The sequence below is a fragment of the Papilio polytes genome, unplaced genomic scaffold (genome assembly GCF_000836215.1).
Source record: "Papilio polytes unplaced genomic scaffold, Ppol_1.0 DF822067.1, whole genome shotgun sequence".
Lineage (NCBI taxonomy): Eukaryota > Metazoa > Arthropoda > Insecta > Lepidoptera > Papilionidae > Papilio > Papilio polytes.
In genome coordinates, this window is record NW_013527137.1 from 2,169,406 (window position 1) to 2,196,791 (window position 27,386).

Sequence of the window (27,386 nt, forward strand, 5' to 3'; positions counted from 1 at the left end):
TCCGCCCGCACCCCATGCGTACCACGCAAACACACCCAGCTAGAACAATATACATATGTATTTAAAAATAAAATTCACATCTATACTTAATATTATAAAGACGCCAAATTTGTATTTTTGGATTTTTGTGTGTATTGAAATAACACAAAAACTACTGGACCGATTTCAAAATTTCTTGCACCATCAAAAAGCTATGTTATCACTAAGTAACACTGGCTATGTTTTTTTTATTTCACGCGGGCGAAGTCACGAGCAACAGCTGGTTTCTTATATACGAAGAATTTACTAAAAACATTTCGAGAAAGCGATTCAAAAACGCATCGAACTTAGAATTGTTGTGTGTTGTGGTAATTCGCCTTTCATTAAAGTAACGGAAAATATGTTAATACTATACAATAGTAAGCGGCACATTCTCTAAGTAATAGAACATAGTTTATTGCATGTTAGTGGTCCCGATGCAAATCTACGGAGCCTGTCAGTTTCACATGTCTCATATGTGTGTCATGCATTTCCCTGCGACGTTTTCCTCAACCGTTTATAACACGCAGTAAATTAGCGTTGAAATTTGCAATTAAAATCTTAATGAGATTTTTTTTTATCATTTCATATTTATACGATTAGCAAGAAAATATTTTAAAATTAACCATCAATTATGCCAAAAACAGTCAATATTTACAATATTAGTTACATTTCTGAATATTTTTTAATTAAAGGGAATTTCATACATACATTCACACTTCAAGCCATATATAACTCAAAATGAAACAATGTATCTGGATACGCGAAGTTTGTTGATTCACGTAAAACCGAGTTGTTTGCGCGATGTGAAATCCGCAATTACACTTTTTAATTAAGCGAGCCAACTGGAGCGGGGATCGACGGCATTAGGCACGTAGAAAGTGATGTTCTTCGCCGTGTAGCAAAACAGAGACAATACGAAATGCATAAAAAAGGTGTATGGCTGGCAGTTGAACATTTCTATCTGGATGGATATGTGGTTAAAATCTTATAAATCAATTTACTAACAAACGATTGGTTTCATGATGAAAGTGAGCAAATTGTTCAAGTATTTGCTTTTACAAAGATATTGTTAAGTAACCTGTTTTTGTCGTAGATAATTATATTAAAAGATCCGACGAAAAGGTATTGTTTTATGCCTTGTGAAACGGTTTTAATGAGATCTATGATTTTCTACAAGGACAGAAGATTGTAATTAAAACGTTTCCTTTTATTTGGTAAAAAAACAATTCTGACCCATAATGGAATAAGCCATTCTGTATTTATGCAAAAAAAATGTATTATTTACTAGCTTTCGCCTGCGACTCCGTCCAAGTGGAATTAAACAAAAGTAAGTAGCTTATGTAATCTTCTAGATTATCCTCTACATTTATGCCATTTTTCTTAAAGATCTGTTTAGCCGTTTAGACTACAAACTCTAAAAACATCCATCCATCTAAACTTTCGCATTTATAATATTGGCAAGAGTTATAGCATTCAGAAATGTAAAACCCCTAGGCCTAGAATGACGTGGGGTACGGGATCCAAGGGCTGGTTTATTCTTTGACAATTAACATAGTTTGTTTACCTCTAGCAGAGTGACGCAGATTATAAAGAGCGGTGGCGGGCAGCATGTGTAGCGCTCCTGGTAGTACTTTCTGTCCCTCTCCTCCGGGAGTACCTCCATCGCCACTAAGTGCACCATCCTTTACAAACAGAAAATATTACATTAATAACATATCCAACTTGACTGCATAGATTGAATGTCGGTGTGTGCAAGTCATAAAAGATCATATCAGAACTGATAGAAACATGAGAAATTACGAAATTCTAATTTGAATTTAATACAGCATTTTTCTCAATTATACAAAAGCATTTTAATAACCATTAACATGTGCTATACACATAGAAAAACAGATTTTATGGTAGTGTTGAACATTGCTTGGTACAGCAAAAGCGGTCGACAAGAGAGCATTTATAACAATGAGAGTTTTCGTAAGAGTGCGTTGCAAATCGCATTCAATCGACTTACTTTCACGATACACTTGGCTCTTATTGAAGTAATTTCTAAACTATTTCATCGTTACAGCCACACCACATGTCATCGTGACACGATAACCGAACATAAAAAGTATAAGAAAGACATAAATTCTATTTGAAACATTGATATAACGTACTAAAACACTTCTAGATTTTGTCGAATTTTTAAATATTTCTTTGTAATTACATTTTAAATTTTGTTACACGAAAAATTTATATGCATTTAACATGACGAGTAATTTAGAAAATGACGTAAGACGCCATGGCTTACCGGATATTGAGCAATACGGTATATAAACTTTTTATACAAAAAAGTCAACAAACCCTTTTAGGGTCGACCTATTTAGTCTAAATATAAATAAAGATATAGTTTAGGTTTAGGCTTAGCTCAAAAAGAAATCATAATTTTCGAAATACATAATTTTAATTAATGAAATTTAAATTTTAAGGTACCTGGCAAAAAACGTAGGATCTTCAAGAAGTAAATGGAAGTCGTTTTCGGAGCTGACCTCGCGATCTCTGTGATGCACGGCACATCTATAGCTGCGCGTGCGCTTGCCGCTCATCTGGAACAATACAAGAAAAACATTAGATTTTAATGGATCACAAACAATATATTGATCGTCTTATAAAATATAAATATTTATGTTTCGTTCCGATGACTGATAATGATCAATATACTGAAGTCTTGTTACTAAACGGATAAATAGGGAAGACATAAACATAAGGAACCAATAATTGAATACTCATAACTGAGATTAATATCCAATAAGATTATCTTATAAGATTCAAACCAACGAACCATATTTTCAGTTACTATTTTCTGATACCGTTTTCAATAGACACGGTCAAAAGTTATGTCGATTATACACGCTGTCTTTTCTGTCTACGATTCCAATTAAGTCCTTTGTGAAATCGGCTAACTATTCGGAAACGGTCGTGAAGCAATTTCGTACAAACCTAATTAATTCAGCTTTAATTATCTTCATAGGAACACGGACCTCGAAATCGTGCATAATTGTCATCGAATAAGTTTCTAGTCTTCGTTTCTTTTAAGTTAATTTTAAAAGTTAAACACAGATGTAAATTGAGTTTCTCATGCAGGTAATGCATTAAAAAGATAATGCAATCAACAATGGATCAACATTAACACGATGACGATTTTCTTTTCGTCAATTTGAAATTCAAATTGTGCACGAAACATTGCAATCGCACGGAAACTGTTCCGTAGCGTGACTTTTAGAAAGTCGCGATGATTTCGATTACCATACGATAGGGGGCACTTCATCACGCACTCTTGTTTACGACTGTCGATCAACTTATTCAAGAATATATTAATGGAACTCAGATTTAATACATATTTGGTTGAACATTCCCTAACGCCTAAGGTGTTCTAACATTTCCACTTGCGAAACAGAAAACGCTTAGCAGTCAGCACTTGACAGTATCAAATGAAACCGCTGAAGTTCAGCCGTTGAGCTCTGTTTAAATCCGTCTGGTTGTTTAAATCTATTGTAATCGCTCGATGGTCAGGTAATGCCAGTAATACCGGCGATATAGTTTTGCGAGGGTGGATTAACGGCGTCGCGGTTGCTGGCTCGCGTCCAGTCGTCCAACTATCGACCCCGCCGGCAACTGCCCTTGGATATTTGCCTAGACTTTAGCGTTTTAATGTTTATTTGTTCTGTGCCTAATGTGAACATTAATGTTGGCTAAAATAAATGAACAGAACAGTAAAAAACTAGTTGTTACTACGGAATATAAAATTTTGTTAAAAAACTTTAAACCAGACTGCGTCTTACTGTTGGCAAAGTCATATCGTAGTGAAAATAAAAAGCTAACCAATAATATGGTTATGAAGCTTATGTATAAATTTTTTCGTTAGACGGTGAAGTTAACAGTGTAGCTGTTAGACCAATGTTATACTGAAAATAAAGTAGCTGAAATCAGCATACGTTTCAAATTCAAAAGTTTTAAGTACGCGCACAATAAAATTATTTTATTATTGGTTTTTCAATTTAATCGAAAATGTATTGCACAAACTGTAGCGTGCCGGAGATTTAGATTGAAATAAAACTGTGAGATTCTAATCTTTACTACCTACGCTATAAAAATGCGACAAAAATATTAATCCATAACAAGGTACAAGACGCTTAAAAGTGTATAACTTAGCAATGAATATAAACGGCGCTGTTTCTCATAAGAGATAGTGTGTGGACGCGGCGTGGGCGGGCTTGCGGGGAGTCGCCAAGAGATGGCACTTCGCGACCGTATTGTCTCCAGAGTCGTTCAACCCGGGTTCCCACGAGACTGCAAAATGCGAAATGCCCAATGCCAAAACCCAAATACAAATAGCCTAGACGCGCCGCAGACGCCGCTGCTAAATCTGTCACGGTAACAAAGTCTGAGTCTAATTTAGACACCGATGTGTGCCTGTGCAGGCGACAACTCGCTGTTCCCTTCTGCGCGTTGCATCCGGATCGGGTTTCTGCACTCTTTAGCAAGCCGCATGCGTTCATGCTCTTGACATGGTGTAGAAGACTAGAGGTATGGTCTGTCGCTTGTCTTAACTACCTTTAACAATTGCTATCACAATTATTGTCAATTAAACACGCTTTAGTTTAGTTATGCTTAAACGAAATCATTTATTATTTAATATTATGACTGTGGAAGTTTAGATGGATGGATGTTTGTTAGAGTTTGTAGCCTAAACAGCTGAACGGATCCCGACAAAATTTGGCAAAAATATAGAGGATAGTCTGAAAGCATACATAGGCTACATAAGTTTATTTTTTTGATACCATGCAAATGAAGTAGCGGGCGAAAGCTAGTATTAAATAATTATTTAAGGATCCAAAGTGAGTAGATACAATACGTGAATGTTTAAATAATTAAAATAAAACTCCATATATCATCGTTTTTAGCGCAAAGTTCAAGTATAATGGTGTAGTGGGCGATCATCGGTAAGGTGAAGTGAATTCAAGCTTTCGGTGTGAGGATTCGCAGAGGTCTGTGGGTGCTGTCGGGCCGTGGGCGCAGCTCGTGGGTGCGCTGACTCACCCGACATCCGACACGTCCGATATCCGGAACCACTAATGCTAGTTTCACACGAGGCGATAACAGTACTGGTTTTTATTGTCTACTGTTCTGCCCTCGTGTGACACAAGCATAACCGGCCGGAGCGCCCGCCGCTGCTCGCTACGCCGCGCCGGTGCACGTCAAACGCGCGCGAACCTACGCGACGCACCGCACATAATGATCACTTTTATTAATATTCAATACATTCATATCAACAATCCTCGTAATACTAAATTAAGGATGTTCCTAACATTAAAAAGGTTCCGACTGCTATAAATGAAAACAACGCTAGCGTCCGGAAACCCCGTGTCATTACATGTTGTTGGGAACTTGGGACGCACTCGTATTTAACCATCATACTACCACCACCTTGAAGGGAACATCTATTTTGAGGAGGAACTTAGACAGAGAAATATATCTTTACCGACTAATAGCTGGTAAATAAATTATTTTTTATTTAAATAAGTTTTTACTTAAACATCAGTTTTGGTGTGGCCCCTAAGTTGCGTTTCCAGTATGCGCCCCTTTTAAACCTCTTTTTGCAAACTTTTTATAAAAAAATATTTTTTGAAGTATTACAATTGTGACGTCTTGTGTTTTAATTTCTTTAAAACATGTTTGTAGTAGAATTTTATTGTGCAGTGCGTATCAAACAGTTTTGTTCAGTGGTTCATGACATTTTTACCATCCGGTTTTACAAATCATTCGGTGTTTACAAGGTGTAGGAAATGGTATTTAGTTTTCACTTAACTGTTTATTATTAAAACAGTTCAGTGAAATCAGTTTTGGGCGATGGACAAATTGGAATAATATAAATTGTAGTTAACATAAGTAACTATGTTCAACATTTAATGTATGCGTGTCTGATTTATTGTCCGGTGACTTATGAACAACACCTACGCCCGCATAGAATCATTGCCGATTTATGAATGGGAGTATAATTGAATGTCTCGTATGGTTCATTCACTTGTATTATTCAACAGCACCTTATAAATATTTACAGGCGAGCGTGGCCATCGTTGGAGCCGAAAAAGTCGATGCTTTTTTTATCTATTTCAACAACGCCGTAACGTTTTGTTTTCTTTATAATTAATCGACTAGTCGGAAACTCGGTACATTACTTTGTCGCCTCTATCGTCACTAAGATCTATTGGTACATTTTTCTCCGGCGGAGTGATGTCTTCATTAGAGTCGGCTTTTATCTAAATCAAGCATATTAATGTTGGATTTAGTGTAACGGCACGTGAGCGCTGGGAGAGTTCCCACGCGCCCACTACGGCACCATTATGTTCTAATCTCCTCAACTCTTTGCATTATTACGATGCCGTGAAAGTAACCAATGTATGCGTTTTGCAAGCGGGAAGCGAACGAATTGCGGAATTTGTCTTTATACGCAGAAGAATGGAACGAATGTCGATGAGGAAATCTTTTTAAATTATTTTTCCCCAGCGATTGTAATGGGTATTTCGATGATATCGTAAGAGACGCAAAAATGTTAAGCAATAAGGTATGCTCAGGTTTCGCGTGATTTGATCTATTTTGACAATAATGCTAGCGATATCGGCTCACTAACGGAGATAGGAATCTAGCCTAAGGATAAAAATTGTCATTGTTTAAATTTATAAAACTATTTAGCTACTACACTACATAAAGAAGAAACGACGGTAAAAACTTCTTCAAATGAAGTTTTAAAATATTGCCACTCTATTTCTGCAAGGGAGGAAGTGTTATTTTTAGATCTTAAAATTTGTTTACATTAGGGACCGCTTATTCGGAACGGACTGATTAATATAATAATATAATGCCGTCGAAAATAAACTGCATTCTTGTCCTATTTTTCCAACGACAAGATTATATACTTATTTAAATGGATATAAATATAGGATATGATATATTTTAAATAGAGTTATGAGTACTTCGCAGAGGATTCATGACGAAATTTCTTATATGCATTGTTTATTTTAGAAAATATCATTAACAATAAAAGTGGAAAAGAATATTGCGGTAATACGCGTTATAGTCTCATGTCAACGGTGTTTTCTACGTTTTCATAAAAATAAAACATGTATGTTAGTTGTTATTTTACTACTGCTCTGGTAAAAGGAATTCATAACTTTTATTTTATTTTTTCTACAGCCTAGTTGTATATACAACTTTTTATACTATTAGTTGTTAAGTAAGAAATGTTCATAAGAAGTTTAAGAATTGTTTAGTCAATTAAGGTTTGTTTAATCTTTGGAATATCGCAATGGAATTTTACCCCATCGTATTGAGGTCTAATAAATATAGGTAGCGATTGCAGTTTTTTAAGTACCAAGTCGATGATTCTTTTTAGATAACCTTCAAAATTAGATCTATTGCAAGATGGTAGCCATAATTTGCGTAATACAAATATACATAAATACATTATTATGAATGGTGATGAGCTGTACATAATAATAGCTTTATATTCGATTCGATGCCATGGCTCGTCGCGACATGTTACTACCTGTTATATGCGAATCGTATCGCAGATTCAGTTTGCTTATTTTATATCCTACAGAATCGGGTTACTTTATAGATCCCGGACTAGAATTAGGCATTGATTGACTGTGATTATGATGAAAATGAGAGAAGAGAATAAGAAGATACTTCATGCAATGGTCTGGAATTAGCCATGATATCAAATAAATATTAGGCAATGCATTACTGAAGATTCCATTCAAAATACTAACGGATAAAGAATTAATGTGTTGCCTTGTTATATATATGGTTTTAGGTTATCTTTCTACGTGTTATATTTTTAATTACAGCGATTATCCGAACACGATTTCGCGTGTCGGATTGTTCCACTCGGGTGTTGGGCGGCTATCCGCAGTCCGCAGCCGCTAGTGCACCACGATCATATCAGCCGGTGTCATACCGTGAAGTTAGTAGCGGTCGATCCACATAAAAAATAGAGCATAAATCAGGCTGCGGCTTCCCAGGCGATTATACACGCTCGTGATTTTCAACTAAAAGGAATTAGCTACTTGACATCGATACACAATCGATGAGTTTCAAATCGATTTTATGAATGAACGGTTTCGATTTTTTTTTCGTAACGCAATGGAACTGTATTTTGCAATTTGATATCGAATAGCATAAAATTAAAATAACAATGTTTTACTTTTATAATACCTTTTAAAATAAACATTGTAGAAATGTTACTTTCTTTTTATATTTTGATACGAAATATAAAATCGTAGGAACAATAAACAGTTACGGTATTATAGTTATCTCTTTAATACATATTTTAATTGTATTCTAATTCTTCGTCTCGCGAGTATGCTCATAATATACCTACATACTCCATAGGTATAATTAAATTCTACATTTTGCAATAGGTATATAACGTAAATATTTATTTTATTCTATACATTTTACATGTAAGACACTCTGAGAAACATAAAAAATTGGTAGCTGGTAGCCCGAATTTTGTAAAAATAATAAAATATTTTTTTAGTTAATTCGAGTGAGGTATTTGCTCGCACCGTTATAGATCATTTGACAAAATGATCAATAAAACATTTTCAACTCAGTGTTTAATTTTTTTTAAATTCGCAGCGCAAGAATATAAAACTAAATCATATTTTAAATTATTAAAATTCAAAAGCGGATACTAATAAAACCAACATAACCAATATTAAAGTTTGATGAAATTTGGTAAAATATTTTGAAATACTTACAAACAATAATTATTACCAATATTTTAATGGCAATAATACGGACAAAAAAATACTATTTTCCGTTACGAACTGTTGACAATTAAACAGCGTATAAAATAATAATATTGAGTCAAAACTGACACTTACCCATCGTTTCTAAAAGTTTTTGAAATGACACTGGATATTTTCAATTGTTTTTGCAGTACTAATAAACACTTAATTCACTAATATTAGTTCGAGGTAGTTTATTTGTTGTTATAATACTTATTTTTAAATTTAACTATACGGTTAATATTACGCGACCGTATCTTATGGTGTCGTTCAAACGGAGCGACATGCACGTTCCACGACCGCTTCTGCCAGACTGACGTTTAGCGCCGTGCGTTTGGGACTCCTTCGGTTTTCGTCGGGTCGAACGCTAGACCATTTTTTATGATTCAGAAGTGGAGGATAAATTATGTTGTTTTTTGAAGTGTTCCGTTTCCGAAGTTGTGTCAATTGTTTTTATTAAAACTATAATTGTCAAAGTTTATATGTTTCTATAACTTTCACAGTAATGCTAATTTTGACTATCAAAAGGAACTTTAATATTTTTTACGTTAAGCTGGCTTTCGCTCGCAACTCTGTCCGTGTGAAATTAAAAAAAAAGTGAGTAGCTTGTGTTTTTCCAGACTATCGTCTACATCCGTACCAAACATCCATCCATCTAAACTTTCGCATTTATAATATTAGTATGATTAATTGGACTACTAAGGAATCTATAAAACGTCTATCATACTATACTCTAATATCATAAATGCGAAAGTTTAAATGGATGTTTGATAGAGGTTGTAGCCTAAACGGCTAAACGGATCTGAATGATATTTAACATAGATGTAGAACATAGTCTGGAAGAACACATAGGCTACATACCTTTTTTTTAATCCCACACCTACGGAGTCGCGGGCAAAACCTAGCAAATAATATAGTAGCAATTAAAACAATAAAAAACAAAATTAAAAGTAGTAGATTGAAAAAAAAACATACAGACGAATTGAGTACCTCCTTCTTTTGGGAAGTCGGTCAAAAAAATAAGGCACTATAGGCCATAGGCATACACGTTCAGGGTTTAATTTATTAGGAGTATTATGTTAGTAAAGTGAAATTAGCGTTTAAAAATAAACAATTAAATGGAATGTATTTTTCACTAATACATAAGGAATATACGATTTTTGAAGTTTATACATAGTTTAATTTTTAATTTCTTTACCTTAATCTTTTGTACCTATTGTAATAAAGCTTCCATTATTTTGAAAGAATTTAATTCTATTGTATAAGAACGTTAATCTTGTAGTAATTTTATTACAATATTTTCGGGGTAAGTTTTAGGGTGGTGTTTATTCCACGCGCTGTGTAAAAGCCTTTTCTTTCATATTTGCGAAACATCTGGTGACCATATGGCGTAAGGTAATTACGGATAGCACCATTGTCAATTACACGTTTTCAATAGAAACGATACTAGTTTAAAAATTATGAAAGCGTTACCTGGTAAAGAGAATGTTGTGTCTTAAATTATCTTTGTTATAGAAGTTAACTAAACTTATTCTTTTGAGTTGTAAGCGATTTTTCTGTCAACTGTTCAAGATTCACGGTACACCTCATAGGCAATGATAATCGTAAATGCGTATTTAAAACTGATATATATTATTTAACAAACACGTGAAGTTTTAAAAAAATGTTTTTTTATACAAACTTTTACTAGATTATTATTCCTTGAAAAATTAAAGATAAGATTGTAAATATTGCTTTCAGTATATAGAATCTTTTTAGTTGATTTGAGAAGTTAGATAAAAATACTATAAGATTACATCGCCATTAACTTTAAAATGGCAAAATCATGTAAAAACCTTATCCTTTTTCGTATCAATTTCTGCGAGTGTCAAAACACAGAGGGACCGAAGTTCAAAAAAACCGCCCCCTGCTAGTTTGACCCTAGCAGACGGTTACGTGAACATAAGCTCATTAAGACAGGCACCTCGCCAAATGACGCCCGTAATGACCTACGATTTGTGCTGACGCCATCTTGCGTATAAATATTGGGCAAATTAACGGACCTCATGGCGCCCACCTGCTTGACTTTGCTATTATACAATCTTTTCGACTAGTCCACGTGTACGAATGCGTTTTTGCTAACCGGATTCATTTATTTAAAACACGTGCCATAGATAAACTAAAGGAAACGTTATATATAAATGAAATCATAAAATTGCTCAATGATTTCATATATCAAATCGCCCAAATGTTATTTCTAAAGTAATCAATAGGTTAAATAACATGGCTTACATTTTTATGATTATTGTGTCACAATTTCGACTTTTTCATGGTTTACGAATCAAAAGGATTTAATCCTTCTTTATACTATATAAGCTTTCGCCCACAAACTCTATCCGTGTTGAATTAAAAAAAACACAAGTGAGTATCCTATGTGTACTTCCATATTATCCTCTACCTCCATGTTCATAACTTCATCGAGATACGTTGAGCCGTTTAGGCTACAAATTCTAACATCCATTTATCTAAAATTTAGCATTTATAATATTAGTAAGATGTAAGTATTCGCGAAATTTTGTTTTCACTTCGCGTACTTGCGAGTATTTATAACTTAAATAGTATATGTAGTTAATTATACAATTGCATGTTATGGATGAATTAACTTGTAGGTTATCTCGTTAATTCGGCTCAGGGGAGGATGTTACAAGAAGCGGCTGAAATTGAGGTCAAATTATTAATTATTCGTACGAATTTTAATTTTAAACTCTTTAAAGCGAAATTACATTTACCTGAAAGAAAAACTAAAAGTTTCTTATAATAGAGTGAAAAAAGTGTTTTTAGTTTTATTAGATTCCAATTAAATTTTGTCTTGTAGGTTTTATCTGGCTCGTCTCCTTTGGTGGAGAGATATTCTTTTTATTATAGTATATGTATATTTAAAATTCTTATAACATAATGAGGGTAAAATATTTGTTATAAGGCATTCATCCCTAAGCGAGCGATGCACTGTCGGTAATATTAACCGCCTTCCGGTCATAATTTGGACAAATCGATTTAGATCAGGCGGCGCTTTGTGTGGATGATTTAGTAGCGCCGACAAATTGGGCCTTCCACATTGTTCAGACGTCATTACAATGTTCGTATACGTAAACTGGACGGTAAGCGGTCAGCGGTTACAAGGACTCCAGTTAAACGATCGGTAATTTCGTTCGGTTAATACTTCGGTCGGTCGCGCGTGGATAGGCTGGTAAGAAAATTATTTAAACGAAGAAAAATTTGACATAAGCGTTCAAAAAATGAAAAGCAGTCTTCAATCAATAAATTAAATTCGAAAATGGAATTTAGTTAATTTTTAGATAGTACAATGTTTTCCACGTACTTACGTCTATTTTCTACGTCTGTTTTCTAGTGTATAGTTAACTAAGTCAGGTTTATCAATGTTTTTTACTACTGCTTGTGTACTTTTATCTAAAAAGGGATTATAAAGAGATTTAATGATGTTACAAAATATCGATAACGATGTAGATCATAGTGATGTTTATTCGCGTGGCAGAATGTGAAAGTGATTCATTGGCTGACTCACTACGTCCGTGTTACACCACCTTACGCCTAAGATCATAGCTTGTGTTAGTGACCGGCCTTGCGGTGTCGTGCAGACGCGTCTCCTCTGTTTATATTTCTCATAAGCTATCGTTTTATAATATCAACTTTATAACAAGTGCGTCATAAATCTATATTTATAGACTAGCTGTTGCTCGTGACTTCACCCACGTGAAATTAAAAAAAAATAATAAATAGCCTATGTTACTCACTGATAACGTAGCTTTCTAATGGTGAAAGAATTTTTAAAATCGGCCCAGTAGTTTTTGAGCTATTTCAATACAAACAAAAATAAAAATCTTTCCTCTTTATAATATTAGTATAGATATATATTATTGATTGATTACAAACTTAGGTAATTGTAAATAAAAGCTCGGTTATATAAATAAAAAACTTACTCTTGACTCATTTGTTGTTTGTCGTCAAAGGAAGAAGTTATTTATGTGGAATGAAGTCATTTTTCATTTGAAATTAGTTGCTACGCGGTGAACTCTTTTCAATTTTACAGACGCTATATGTGACAATTTCTTATTTTATATACTGACTAACGACAAAATGTATGAACAAATAACGATTATGGCTTTCTAAAACCGTTGCAGTTCCCATTAGTTTGTATTGCCAAAATACACGTAATAAAAGATCGTTATCTCTATCTTTTTCAAAGAATATGAAAGGGATAAAAGAGTGTTTTTGTATTTCTCATTTCTTACATTTATTGAATGCCTCATTTCCTGCGTTACTGAAAATAATTTTCTTACGTGTTTATATTTTATTGAGTTGCGTGCAACCTGTTTAATTATGTATGAGGTTATGTTTTGTATAGGAAATTCTACACTTAAAAGCTTCTTAAAAATAGTAGTGATAGACACCACATATGTGAAGGTAATATTGATAGACTTTTATTTTAATGACAAGATAAATATATATGAAATTACGGATAGTAATTAGCACTTGAGTTATAAGAAGTTTTCCGTTGATTTCACGAAGAAAAAAGAAAAATATTACATACAAGCTGTTGCTCGCGACTTCGTGCGCGTGAAATAAAAAAGTTACTATTAATTAAAAATATTATAGCCTATGTGATACTGATAACGTAGCTTTTTAATGGTAAAAACATTTTTGTAATCGGTGTAGTAGTTTTGAGTTATTTAAATACACACAAAAACCAAAAATACAAATCTTTCCACTTTATATTATTAGTCTAGAAGTATAGATTGCTAACAGTTTGCAAAATTAAAACAACTTGGTATTAGGCTGTCCGTTTAGAAAGTGTTTGTTAAATCGATTTCTCAAAAGGAAGTTCGCTGAATAATATCCCGAGGGTATGGATGTAAGGAGCAACGTTCCCGACACGCAAGCGCGGGTAAATTTTGATGTGAGGGGTTATTGGCGCGTAACGTGCATCGTTTTGTTTCCTTTAAATTAAATTTGCATTCGAAATTAGAACACAAACGGCACGAGCGCCCGCGGCGACGCTACTGACCGCGCAATTTTACGTTGAAAACGCGAAAAGTTCGTTATTCCACTACACTCACGATATTTACATTACTATTTGCCAGTATTAGCAGCGGTTAAATAAGGGTTTACTTCAGTTTAAAAATAAAAAAATAATTGTAACACAAATAGACAATGTAGCTTCTATATTATAGAGTTGTCAAAATTCTTTTACATTAACTCAATGCAAGTAGGTAGTACATATAATATTAAAATAAATACAAGAAAAGTAAGTCTCAACGCAATAGATAAAAAAGATTATTTTTCTGAATCATTTTTAAAACTAAAAACTAAAACAAACTGTTGCATAATTATAAAAAAGAGACCACAAAAGTTGTTGATATCGTGTGATAGCCTTGGGGTAGGTCGCATGTCAAAAGCGCGTTCAAGCCCGTCGGTCGCGTCGCGTCGCCCCGAGCATCGCCTGCGCTCGCGTCAACAATCATATTTTCCACTTTACAAATATTTACGATCCTGTCTACTATTGTCCAGCACTAATTAAATTTGTCTTAATTTTTGTATTTATCCTGCAAAGTTCGAAGATAAAAAGTTCAATCAGTAGTCTATGCCTATGTCTAAGTTTTCGCTTACAAAAGTTACGGTATTAATAGTTAAACACTCAGAATAAAAATAAAATTTAAATAATACTGGCTAGATAGTAACTATAGAACGGTGACAGAGTGATGTTTCAGAAGCTCACAGCGACATTTCTGCTGACTGTACCTATAACGAGGCAATTTGTATGAACGCGTAGATCAGCGCCCATCACCACACAAAGCGACCGCCGCACCTGCTTACCGTACTTCGATATCACGTAATAGCTGTGATTATTATCCTAATGCGTACGATTTTAAACATTATTACAATTGATATAAAGGTTAAATTATTATGCATAGCTTTCATTTACGGGCGATTTTCTTTAGTAAAAGTCTCAAGCTTTTTCAGCCGCAAAACCGCGGAATGCGCAGCGCATCTCCAACTGAGTAACTGCGGCATATTAAAGTAACTATTTTAAGTAACTAGTTAAAGGTATTTTGGTAAACAGATATCCTACATTATGTAAGTAATTTGATAAAATATATATTTTTCCAACAACCCTATGTATGGTATTTCACTAGCACTTGACGCAGTTCGTTTGGCAAATGTTTTCCAAACGATCTCCCAACTCCAGTTAGATGATTTCTGTCTATTATGCTTTTAATAACAATTGATGTTATCTTGTTTCAATAACGAGATATACATATTTCAGATTCAGTACATATCATAGGACATCGCATTTGCTTGTTCTTTTATCCATTTCTGTAAAAAATACCGAGAAGTATATTACAGAATCAATAGTTCCTTGGAAGTCGTCTGGATACTGCACTTTGCACGCGTTAAGGTTACTTGTGCACTTATTTAAAACTGTAATTATTTTAACCGCTTTCTACTGCTTCACTAGAGCTTGCATGCACAGTTTAAACATATATCTGCTATGATAATTATATCCCCCGTGTAACAATCTAATAATGGCTTATTTGAAAGCTATTTACTTAAGCCAAAGGAAAGAATAAAACTTATGACATTTTCCGACCATAGCTTTTTGTAAGTTCAATTACATAACGTAACATCTTTGTGTAATATTGTTTTGTTTGATTGTTGTAAAATCTGAGGTAACGCATCTTTAACCTTTGAAACGATTAAAAATAACGAGATAAATATAAACATTAATGTGCTGGTTAAAAGTGGATCTCATCTAGTTGTATTTTGAGGTTAGTCAGCGTAGGGGAATCCACAACATGTAGATTGTTTCAAAATCACAATGGGACGGCGGGCGCGCGTATTTACATAGCCGCCGACACGCGTCCCCCCGCGCGTCCCGCTCGCTCCCCGCACACCTCCCAATACACAATGACATCGATCATCAGCTGATGTTCATTGTTATTGTTGTTAAAGTTCATCTTGTTTACCGAAAACAGCTAAAAATATGAATTAACTCGTTTGTCCATTCATAATTCAATTTGTTGATTATTCGGAATAGACGATAAATATTTATAGAAGAAAAAAAAAGTTTATTTTGTCTATGTTCAATTGGAATACGTTTCGTTTTACGTGAGTTTGAGACCATAAATAATTTACGATGTGTATACGAATAAAATGATTTGTAGTTTTTTAAATTAATTTATTATTCAAAACGTTGGAATTGTTATCGCACCCATCATAATATCAAGACTATTGTTAAAGGGCAGCCTTAGAAATTTGTTTCTATGCAAATGTGTATCTCGTGCCGGCGACAGGTGACGTGCGGCAAGCTTAATTGTTTTTTGTAACAATATTCAAATATTAGGGAGTTTTTTTCTTGGGGTTTTTGTGTTTAAGACTGGCGCGGGTGCGAGCCAGGTGGTCTTGAAAAAACCCGTAACAGCTTGCTACGACTGTAAATATTACACGCATAAAGTTCAATGTTTGACTTTATAATTCAGTCCTATTGATGTCAAAGCTTGGTTTTATCGCGGGGAAGTAATTTAAAAAATAAAAAGTGCCACGAAGTGACTACCTTTGTAAAAAAGTAAACAATTAATAGATTGATAAGATTCAATTGTTTTATATCGTTTTGATAAATTATCTGTAGCGTGTAATGTTTTTTTTTAACTTTTTGCGTATGAAGATTACTCACCTGTGTGAGATTGTCGATTGTAGATACTATTATATTCAAGACAAATTTTATGACACTGATCTCCGATATTTATAACAGCCATGTGTTTTTTTGTCTTAGCAACTATTTTATTATTAATTAATGCAGCGTTCTGTCCTCATTTCGCATGTTACACTGAGTGTTACATTAAACTTTATGATGGCTTCATGTAACGCTTTTGTAACAAAAATGCTGACGTGAAGCAGAGGGCGCGGCCAAAACTCATATGACAGCTGTCACACGGCAACCGTTTAGAAAGTTGACGATTTACCGACAAGTTGGTACATTACTATGGGTTCTTTGACATACCGAAAAATTGTTATACACAACTTCATAGTTACTTATCTATTGAATAATTTAATATGCATGTTTTATTTAAATAATTCCATCAAGCACAGATGTAAAATTTTAATAAACCCTGGCAGGATTTGAGGGTGAGGTCTTTTTGTAGATAAAAAAAATAATTAGTCCGCGGAACGGAAGCGTGTGTCGTGTATATCTATTCAGATCGGCTCCGGATTGTTCCGAATGCTTTCTAACTGTTGATATTACAGTTTTTATTGGTACAAAAAGTTGATAGGTTTCTTATTTGAGGGTCTGGCGCTTGGCGTGTGCGCTTAGCGTGCAGCCCTCGCGCACCTGCTGTCCGATTATCTGGTCATTAGTCAGCATTGAACCCACGGGAACTACCAAATTGGTATGTGTGCAACTCTAATCATATACGAGCCCGGTACAAATTTAAAAGAAGTTTCTGCTTGAACTATTAGCAAGCAACACCCTAACTCATTAAATGCAAAATACTGAAGACTGAATAGAATTTGTTTTGTTTCAATAAACTTTGTTAGGCAATTGGTAGACTTAGGAAATCTGGAATTAAAATGTAGAACTACATAAATATACTCTACAATTAATGTGAACATTATGAAATGGATGTAACAACAGCTAGGTCCAAGAAAGGAAAGTCATGGTTTTACATGGTCAGACTTGTTACCCATTTCATCTTGGGTTGAATCCTTCATCAGGGTCGCGTGGTGAGGGGTGAAGGAGGAGGGTCACAAAGTGTGAGGCACAATGGCGCCCCCCGCGGCATTGTGCGCTAATGTATGCGCGTGCGGCGTTGGCGACAGCCGCCGCGGACGCCACAACACAAACATTTCAACGCATCTAATTTATAGTCCTGTCTCAGTGGGCCGCTCCGCGCAAAAAATATTGTCTTAAGGTGCAACGACTTGCTCTTCTTATTTCACTTGTCCGTTTAACAATATTTTGTATACGATTTACTTACAACGTTGCAATCTTTGCTATTTTTTTTTCTTTTGGTCATCTTCGAAAACATGTTCTCCATGTTCATTTTAACTTCAATATCTTTCTCAATTTATAATCTTCGTAAATTTAACTGTTGACAGAATGATATGTGTTTCAAGTACGAAATGAGATGATCCGATAAGTCGTAACTATATGTCTAGGAAATAACAAAATCGTAGGCAAAAGTCAAAAGGATAACACCTTCGCCCGATTGTTTGACAAAAAGTTGTAACACCAAGAAGTGCGCCAGTCTTATCAGACACAATTACTGTTCCCTTTTCCCTAGTTTTCTAGGACCTCTGGTACCTCTTTTAAACGATATATGAGTTACTATATTCTCGATTTTTTTTAGTTTCATCAAAAACAATGGGTCAAGCACGTTCAACGAACTTAACAGATGACAGACGGCAAAGTTCTACGTCGCCATTTTTTACAAGATTCAAAACTTTTCATGTCATCTTTTTATATAAATTTTACGCTGCACGAAAAAGTTTGAGTTCTTTTAGTTTAATTAACATTTTACGCGTGAACAATTCAAACTAAATACTTTCAAACTAAATACTGTGGTGAAGAACTAAAGAATGAGGAAACATAAACAATATGCAAACATCCTAAACATTAGATTGAATTATTACAATTTTTTAAATGATACCAATAAGTGAGGAAATAAACCAGGACTTGCGGACTTTACATTTATTTTTTGATAGCGTTAACATTGATGTTTCGTTATGTTACTTAAATTACTCATGTTCTGTTAAAAAATGTTAAAAAGTAAATAAAAGACAGTGCCTTAAATGAAATTGAACATGAAAGTCTGACAGCATGACTCAGTCGCCGTGAGGGCAATTTTGAATATATGTTAAACAGTTGTACGTCCGTGCTGTATTGTGTCTCCTAACAATTAGTGATATTAGAACAACGATTGTATTCGAGTCCTCCACGTCTCCCAATATTATTTATTTATTATTCACAATTACAATAGATTGTTAAACGCCATATTCAAAACACGGCATTAATTCTATTGAATATGGAAAAAATAATTTAACTTTATAATATGGACGATTGAGATCGATGTATTGTCTAGTTTTTTTAACCGAATCAAAATAATAGTGATGTTAATTGACCATAAAACAGTCTTACTTTGAATGTTTTTTTTTTAAAGATAAATTAAATACGATTGCCAATTATTGGGCATTTGCAAACATGAAGCACTTTTTGATCATGCCATTTGACAAAAATCGTCAAAGATTTGCAAACGCAACTCAGATTTTTGTACACGGGTGTTCAGTAGCAGTGTAAATTATTAATCAAATGAAAATTGTTACTTGTCTAAATAGTCAAGTTAAAAGATAATTAGTTGTAAATAACATTTATTTCCCACAGTAGAGGTAGGGGGGGATGTATTCGGCCACCCACCGTTGCGGCTTTGGTTCAGCTCAATTGGTAGCTGCAAAAACTACATTTGCATAGCGCGCGATCCTCCGCCAGATAGCGGCCACCGCGCACTACGCCGCATGGAATCTAAAATCACCCTATATGGATGCGACATCTTGTTTTCGGATGAAAACTTTTAAAATGCCTCAAACTTACACTTGTTAAACTTTAAAAGCTTCTCGATAGTCTGTTGACTATTTAAAAAAAACATCGTTGAACTCTTTATTGAGACGAGCTTTTTAGAGCTTTAGAAAGACTTTAAATTAAACTAAATATAAATCGAAATTCATTAGTGCTATTAGATTGTGTTAATAACCTAGATCAGCAAAAACAAAGCATCACTGTATTTATATTGGAAACAATAAAAGAGCAAATCACTTTGGTAGCGGTAAAAAAGAAAGTAAAACGCAAGTAGCAAAATACCAAGTAATGTTAATTGTCAATTTTGATACAATTTCATGGCTTACCTCTAAAGTTCTATTTAAGTATTAAATTTGAAATTCCAAAAATTTCACTTTAAACTAATTTATAGATTTTAATGAAAACTTAACAAAGCGTTAAATTCATTTTTTGTTCGAAAGCATGTTAAGATATTGGTCGGAATTATCATCGGAATTTGGATCGATTTTTGATTATCAATATCGATTTTTAGTCTGAGTGTAATCAAGTTTCCAGTAACTTTTAGTGCAAAGAAAAAAAGGGTTATGGATTAAAGTTATGTCGTTCGACTAAACTTCCCTGGCTCTAAGCCAGATGTTAACAAATAAACCCATTATAATTTGCAACAACTGAAAGTATTTCTAGGTTCATGTTTACCGAACCATATCTTTACTAGTCACAGCGTCTCGCAAACCACTCTATCCAGGAGGCTCTTTAATCCCGGTGACAAATGTCGATACCACCCACGGTACGCACGACCCCATCTGCTTGCCACAATAACAACATTTACATCTTCATGTTTTTATTTATTTAACTAGGTTTCGCTCGCGACGCCGACCGCGTAGGATTAAAAAAAACAAAAGCCTATGCGTTTTTTCAGACTATCCTCTACGTCTATGCCAAATTTCATCGAGAACCGTTCAGTGGTTTAGGCTACAAACTCTAACAAACCTTCCTCCATTTATTTAAACTTTTGTATTTAAAATATTAGTAAACTAGCTTTCGTCCGCGACTCCGTCCGCGTGGAATTAAAGAAACAAAAGTTAGTAGCCTATGTGTTGCCTTCCAGACTATCCTCTACATCTATACCAAATTTCATCGAAATCCGTTCAGAGGTTTAGGCTACAAACACTAACAATCATCCATCCATCTAAACTTTCGCATTTATAATATTAGTATGATAGAGTAAGACTGAATTTGCGGCTTCACTTTAGATTTTGTTTTTGCCTTATTTCGCTATGTTTTATTGAGTTATGTATACGGTGTTGGGTGTCCTTATTTAAACCAAAATATAACCAATTAAAATCCTTAAAAGCTCTAATGTTATGCAAATCAGTTCTGCTTTTACTTGGTTTTGGTCGATTTTTAATAATGAAGGATATACTAAATCACTAACGTTGCATGAGCGAAAATCGTTGTTAATCTTTGATCAAATGCATCCAATTCAAGTGAAACTTTGACAGTTAAATAATAGAAACTTAAGCAATTAAATAGTTACTTTGACGTATTTCTTTATTTTATGTATGGATGCCCATTTTAATCCTCTTTCATCTTGATTTGTATTGACAACAATATGTGGTGACGTTTTTTTAACTTTTAATTTAAATTCTGTTACAGGCGCTAATTTAAAAGTAATTGCTTTAATCCTTCTCCTCGACCCTTGTAATGAAGAATTTTTTTTTTTTTGACATTTGTGTTTTAGCATTCCAAAGGATTCGTCCATTGGTATTCGTGGTCCATTATCCCTTGTGCATTCCACGTCCACGGTCAAATTATTTATTTTGTGCGGGCGTGAGTTACCGGTTGCCCGCCCCTTCGTTACGATGATAATCGAGCCACCTATACGCGGTAACCTGCTCCTTTCTAACGCTAAGGAGCCCTGCACACACTTTGGACCAATACATTGTCAAACATTGGACACAAATAAACGTTGGTCACACTAATATATAAGTGATTGGTCGATTTAAATATTATTTATATTAAAGGTGAAATAGTTACTTTCAAACTGAAAAGTCACATAAAGACTAACCATTTTTTTTTATTTTAGTTTAAAACGCTTATCGTCTTTATAAACGAGTATAAGTTACTATGTGTTTAGTTTTAACGTTTATTCTTTTATACTACCCAAAGGATTTGACCTATCTATACTATGACCGAATAATCTGTGAGCATTCGTGATCGAGTGATCAAAGCATTTATTCTATGTAAAAAGTAGACAAATGTTTCTATTGTATAACTTATCATATATGGCATACTTTAAGTAAATTAAAAAAGTAAAGTGGGTACCGTAATTGGTTATTATAAAAAGCATAATATTGGTGCTTGCGCGTGTCAAGGCGCGTGGGAGACGGCGGGCAAGATTTGTGTGCGGCCGCACTCGACACGCCCCTTCATTAATATGCTAATCCAGATTCTGGAGCGATCGGGACTTGCCCGCGGACAACTCGCTGATTGCCGACAAATTAACACCTTTATTTAACCTCTATTGGTTCAAATTAGCAGACGTTACGTTTACTAGAGTTGTCACAATAGACTCGTTTTGACAGCTGTCAGTTCAACGCAATTACAAATGTCATCGATGTTATTGCCTAATTAATAGTTATCGTGGCGAGAAACATTTTTTTTAATTTTATTAACTACGCAAATTACTTTCGAAATCCGAAAAGTCTTATGTTTAAAGGGTTAATCTTAACTGAATTTTATGAGGTTTTTCTTTTGTAATAACTGATGTTATAAATATTTGTTCTCGTGTGAACCGCTGGACAATTGAAGGCTTCGATTAAAAACAAACAGATAAAAAGATAAAGCCTTAATTTTATAAGGATCGACGCGCAATAAAAATGTCATAAATTATTAATTGATTGTAAATACGAGTGTTAGTTTCGTAGCGGGAATAATTAAACTCATTTCCAATTGGTTGTGGTGTGCGTCGGGACCGCGTGTGGCCTGCGCTGCAGGCCGGCAAGGGGCAAGGAGGGAGGCAAGGGGGATACGACGACAATGCGTGCTGCGGTAATGTATGCGCGCCGGGGAGGTCCTGCGCTGTCGTGGGAAGGCGATATCGTCGCGTTGCTTCACCAAGATTCGGCTATATGCCGCATTGCCCTCTGTGAACCCTCTCTTATTTAAACGACAAACCGATACCTTTATTATGTCGCATTAATAACATCATCGGTGATTGTTCTTAAGTCGTGAAGCGATTCCCAAATATCGCTTGAAAGTGATTGCATCGCGCAACGCATCGCGTCGCCAGTGCGGCGCTGGAATTTGCATAATGTTTTTGTTAAAACATATTCTAATTGGTTACGATTAAATCTTAATAAATAGGGCGGTGTTCCCGCACGAGGTCTGGACGTCGATCGGCCGCAATTACGCGGGACTGAGTGTGTAATTTGGCGGTCGGTGGTAGACGCACAAATTACGCGGCGCCGACCGCCGACCGACCGGTGGAATCGCGTGCGGCCATCGAGCGGCGTACAAACGCACTCGCCAATTAGCAATCGTAAATTCCATTCGATGGCGCCAGGTACTAACGAACGTTTTCTCACCTCATCCTTAACTGTGATCAAATCTAATCGAACTTTACTTAATATTTTATAAGCACTTAGGTTATTTTAGAAACTATTGCTCCTGTTATTGATCTAGTGATTTAAGTTTGAGTCAGTAGCAATCTAGACTATGGGCCGATAGAGGTATTAATAAATAAGTGATAACTGTTACACATAGATTTTATTAGGCAATAGGTGTGTTACTTTCGTAGCGCTTACGTCGTTTATTTCGGCACACAAACCGGCCTTCCAAAACTAATTTAAATTGGAATGTGATATACGCGCGGGCGTCGAGTGCCCGGGGGCATGCTCAGGTGCTTTTAATCACCTAACCCTCTGCTAACTGCTGTTAAACCATTGCCGCGTCGGCAGGCTGGGCAATAGCACCTCTCTCAGCTGCCACAAAGAACGCTGATCTTAAACCCATAGAATATTTCTACCCAATTACGTATACGTAATACGTATATATAAAGATCTCTAAAAATAACGCTAAATACCGTTCTCTCAATTGTACTGTCAGTTCGAAAATTCCCACAAGTGTCTGAATTTATCTGCATAATGAAATATGGCTATTAGTCAATCTTAATACAATATTAAGTTTATGGGAATGTATAAAATTTACAATTGAATTTCTTACTCAATCATTAAGTTGTATAATTATTCATGAAGTGTTAAATAATCTTTTCTAACTTCATAAGGATCTTACAAAACACGGTGTGTTAGTAATTCCAATAAGGTGCTTTTGTCACGCTACAAAAAATGTGAAGTAATTTATTTTAATTTTGCGTAAAATCTCGTCTATACAAAGTATGGTCGTGGACCGTCGATTATTCGCCAGATCGTTTGGTCGCGAATCGATTGGCGCGTCGTCCGTGTCGACACCTTGTCACGGTGCTCTGTAGACAGTTCTCACGCGCCGGCGCCGGCTAGTTCCGTTCTCTTTGGTCACTCTATTTTTTTAAAAATTGACAGGGTAAGAAATTTATACAAAATACAAGACTATAAACTCAAGAACTCCAAAAAACTCCCAACATACACATGCAATGGTAGTAGGAAATCATATTAATATTTTAAATGCGAAAGTTTAGATAGATCGATGGATGTTTGTTAGAATTTGTAGACTAAACGGCTGAAGTATAGATGTAGGAGATAGTCTGGAAGAACACATAGGGTACTCACTTTTGTTTTTTTCAATTCCACTTGGACAGAGTCGCGTGCGAAAGCTAATTTACGGTCTTAATTGTCAAAAAGTATTTGTATAAACTATATTGTCAGTTATTGATGTCTCCTAAATACGCATAGCTGACGCGGTCATGGTCTGGGGGTTCTCACGGCGGCGCCGCGTCGTCAGCTACTTCGCACCGATTCTGCGGTTTCATCGCCAGCCAACGACACCGAGTAACCATGATCGATTGGATTGCTTTTTTATGCTGTTTGAGATATTTTTAGCAATATGAACAGTATTGTTTACGTTTTTTTGTAATAATACATCTAATTTTACCGTTGGCTAGGAGATTTCTGAAATAGGCTTTTTGAAATACAAACACATATGACCCCTATTTTTTCTTCAAATTGATAACTGCATTTTCAATTTCTAAGGTTAATAATCTGTTGATATTAAAACCAAGAAATAGTAATTCATTTGTTTAAACTGTCACCGGAAGATCATAACTCAGTACAGCTGTCATTAATTCGATTTTCAAAAATTAGCAGTTGTTTTTGCTATGAATAAAAAATAAATGTACCCCATAGAAAGATATGGCTCCCTAAACATGCTTCTCATACAGAGTCAGCAAATACGACGGGTATAATTGTCTCGTAAACATTTTCGCGTCCCATTCCCTACTTTTCGGCCTTAATGGTCACGATAAAATGAATTTATGGCAATCGTTACAATAGCTAAAATGACCGTCTCGGCTGTCTTATAGACATATCCTTTTAAGGGTATTTGCTACACTTTTTTAAGTAAAAAATAATGAATAATTTGAACGCATGTCAATGATTCCGTTGATGTCTTTCCAATCAACACTTTTAAATCTTTTTATTTGCAGTGAACAACAAAATTACTTGGTTTAGCTTTTTGTTTTTTGATTGGTTTATAGTTGTATTCTCTTTGCTTTATTTAATTTTAGAGGTCAAATAATTTAAGCAAAATCCTAATTTGATGTTACGAAGATTTGAATTTAATGGACAGGATCATTCAAATTACTTGACCTTTGATAATACAAAAAATGGATCTAGACAGTGTAAAAAATTAGATCCACACAAATTAACTATGACATTTGAGGGAAGAAACAAAGTAATCCAAATTGGATTGTTTTGGAGCTTTGGAGGAAATAACTATTTTTGGTGATTATAATTTTACAAATTAACAGGTTTTAAGGAATCGAATTAAAAAGGAATATCTTATGTGAACAATATCTATCTATATCTTCTATACATATAATAAAATTGGAGTGTCTGTTTGTAATATCTAAAGAAAAATTCCAGATATAACGAAAATGGCATGTAAAATTTTTTGTCTGAATGGCTGTGCTGATTTAGACCGGATTTTCACTGAAGGGTAATATTGCGTGGACGAATTCGCGGGCAACAGCTAGTTTAGTTATACAAATATTGTTCATGATACTGAAGAACTAGTAATCAATTCCCATCACGTAATCTGTCTATATGCGACGTTGCCATTGCGGGGTCAAATCGGATTCGGGTCAGTCGAATTATACTCCCCCACTTCATATCAGCAAACGTTTGCCTTACGCGATGCAATAACAATCTTATTTGTTTGTGCTTGTTTCTGCAGTTCTTGTGAATTAACAATTATTTTCCTAATGATGTTAAAAAATTTATATTTATAAAAACACGTAGTAAGTAACTAATATACGAGTATGTAGTTTTGTGCATCGAAACCCGAAATCATTCAGATATCAAATGCAAGTAAAGCAAATTTTCTTTAATCGATGTTATCCAGTTTCTACTGCACCGAACTGAATGTGGATTTAAAACATTTTATAATTGAATTTAATCTATGTCTACATAAAATCTAGTGAGTTTAATATTTATATTACTTTTATAAGTTAACATAAAGATGGCGTGCGTGTCGCAGTCGAATGAGGCATGAGGCAAGCACCTGTGAGACCAGTCCGATGGTAAAAACCCGCCGACTTAAACATTAACCAGACTTAAATTCTACAACCACGCAACAAAATCGATATGAAAACATTTTACATTTAAAATTTGAAAGATTAACGAACGAACCAAAAGTTCGATTGTAATTCGAAAACTAATTACGTAGTCGCAAATGTTAAAGAAGTAATACAACTTAGAAATGATGTATACCGAAGTATACAACGTGAGTTTAGTAGACAGTGAAGTAATGCACATTTTATTTGCTATGAAGGTTAATAATCAAGAAGTAAACAGGCAAGCTTATAGAAAATATTGTTGGCAGAAGTGCCTTAAGTGAATTAAGTTAATGACATCACGGAAACAAAGCTAAACATTTCCTTATTGTATTCAAAATACTGAATGTTGTATAATCGATAGGAATCGAGACGATCGAGTTTGTTAGTATTAGTTATCGATTATCGATATAATCTATTGTATCTGTATGGAACATCGATACGGCGTCATCGCGAGGCGCAGAGCGGCAGGTGTCCGCGCACCTGTGCTCGATTGTTGCATTCCAAAAGGGATGTTACCAGTGTCGAACGCGTATTTGCGATCTTTTTCAGTATTGCCCGCCAATTATCATTGTTGATGCTTTTAATTAATACTTCAATTCGCTTTTTTAATGTAATCGTTTTATTAGTAATGGCGGAATTCCATGTTAATATAGACTTGATGGGTTGAACGAACTTAGTGTAATTTAAACACTAGTGAAAAACTGCTTCCCTTACTTAATTATCATTTATATATTGCTAAGTGTATTGCTTGTTTATAAACATAAATATTGACATACATGTAGTCATTATTATTTTACACTAAAATAGAATGAACAGAAAATGAATGGTTCAAAATAACATAGGTTTAACGTTTGTATTAAAAATCTTTTGATCTAACAAATGGCACATAATTTTATGAACAAAGTACTAAATCGATTGATGTATCATAGCGTCATACTTTATATTTTCCGCACAAAGCGGTCGCTTTTGAGATTATCCGTGTATACTGCAACGCAACGTTCATAATGCTACATTAACGACATCCTGCTTTTCAACGGGAGTGTACTTAGAGCCGCAATAGCAATGAAATCATCAAGTATTTTACTAGACGCATTTAAACGTTTTGTTAAATGCGAGGGTCAATAGTCGCACTAAAAATGTAAGCCAACTTTGACACCAA

General features: G+C 34.7%; 2 protein-coding genes across 2 annotated transcripts in view; both read right to left on the reverse strand.

The window, feature by feature from the left end:
• Positions 1–9,175, reverse strand: part of LOC106106831 (rhomboid-related protein 3-like) — a 13,931-nt gene extending 4,756 nt beyond the window's left edge. The window contains exons 1-4 of the mRNA XM_013287489.1: positions 8,949–9,175; positions 2,491–2,603; positions 1,586–1,703; positions 6–39 (exon numbers count right to left, since the gene is read on the reverse strand). Coding sequence (XP_013142943.1) covers positions 6–39; positions 1,586–1,703; positions 2,491–2,603 — 265 coding nt within the window. The 5' untranslated portion in view covers positions 8,949–9,175. The remainder of the gene's footprint in view (positions 1–5; positions 40–1,585; positions 1,704–2,490; positions 2,604–8,948) is intronic.
• The window catches only part of LOC106106832, a 64,114-nt gene continuing 42,940 nt past the window's right edge, over positions 6,213–27,386 (reverse strand). Inside the window, exon 6 of the mRNA XM_013287491.1 lies at positions 6,213–6,317. Coding sequence (XP_013142945.1) covers positions 6,213–6,317 — 105 coding nt within the window. The remainder of the gene's footprint in view (positions 6,318–27,386) is intronic.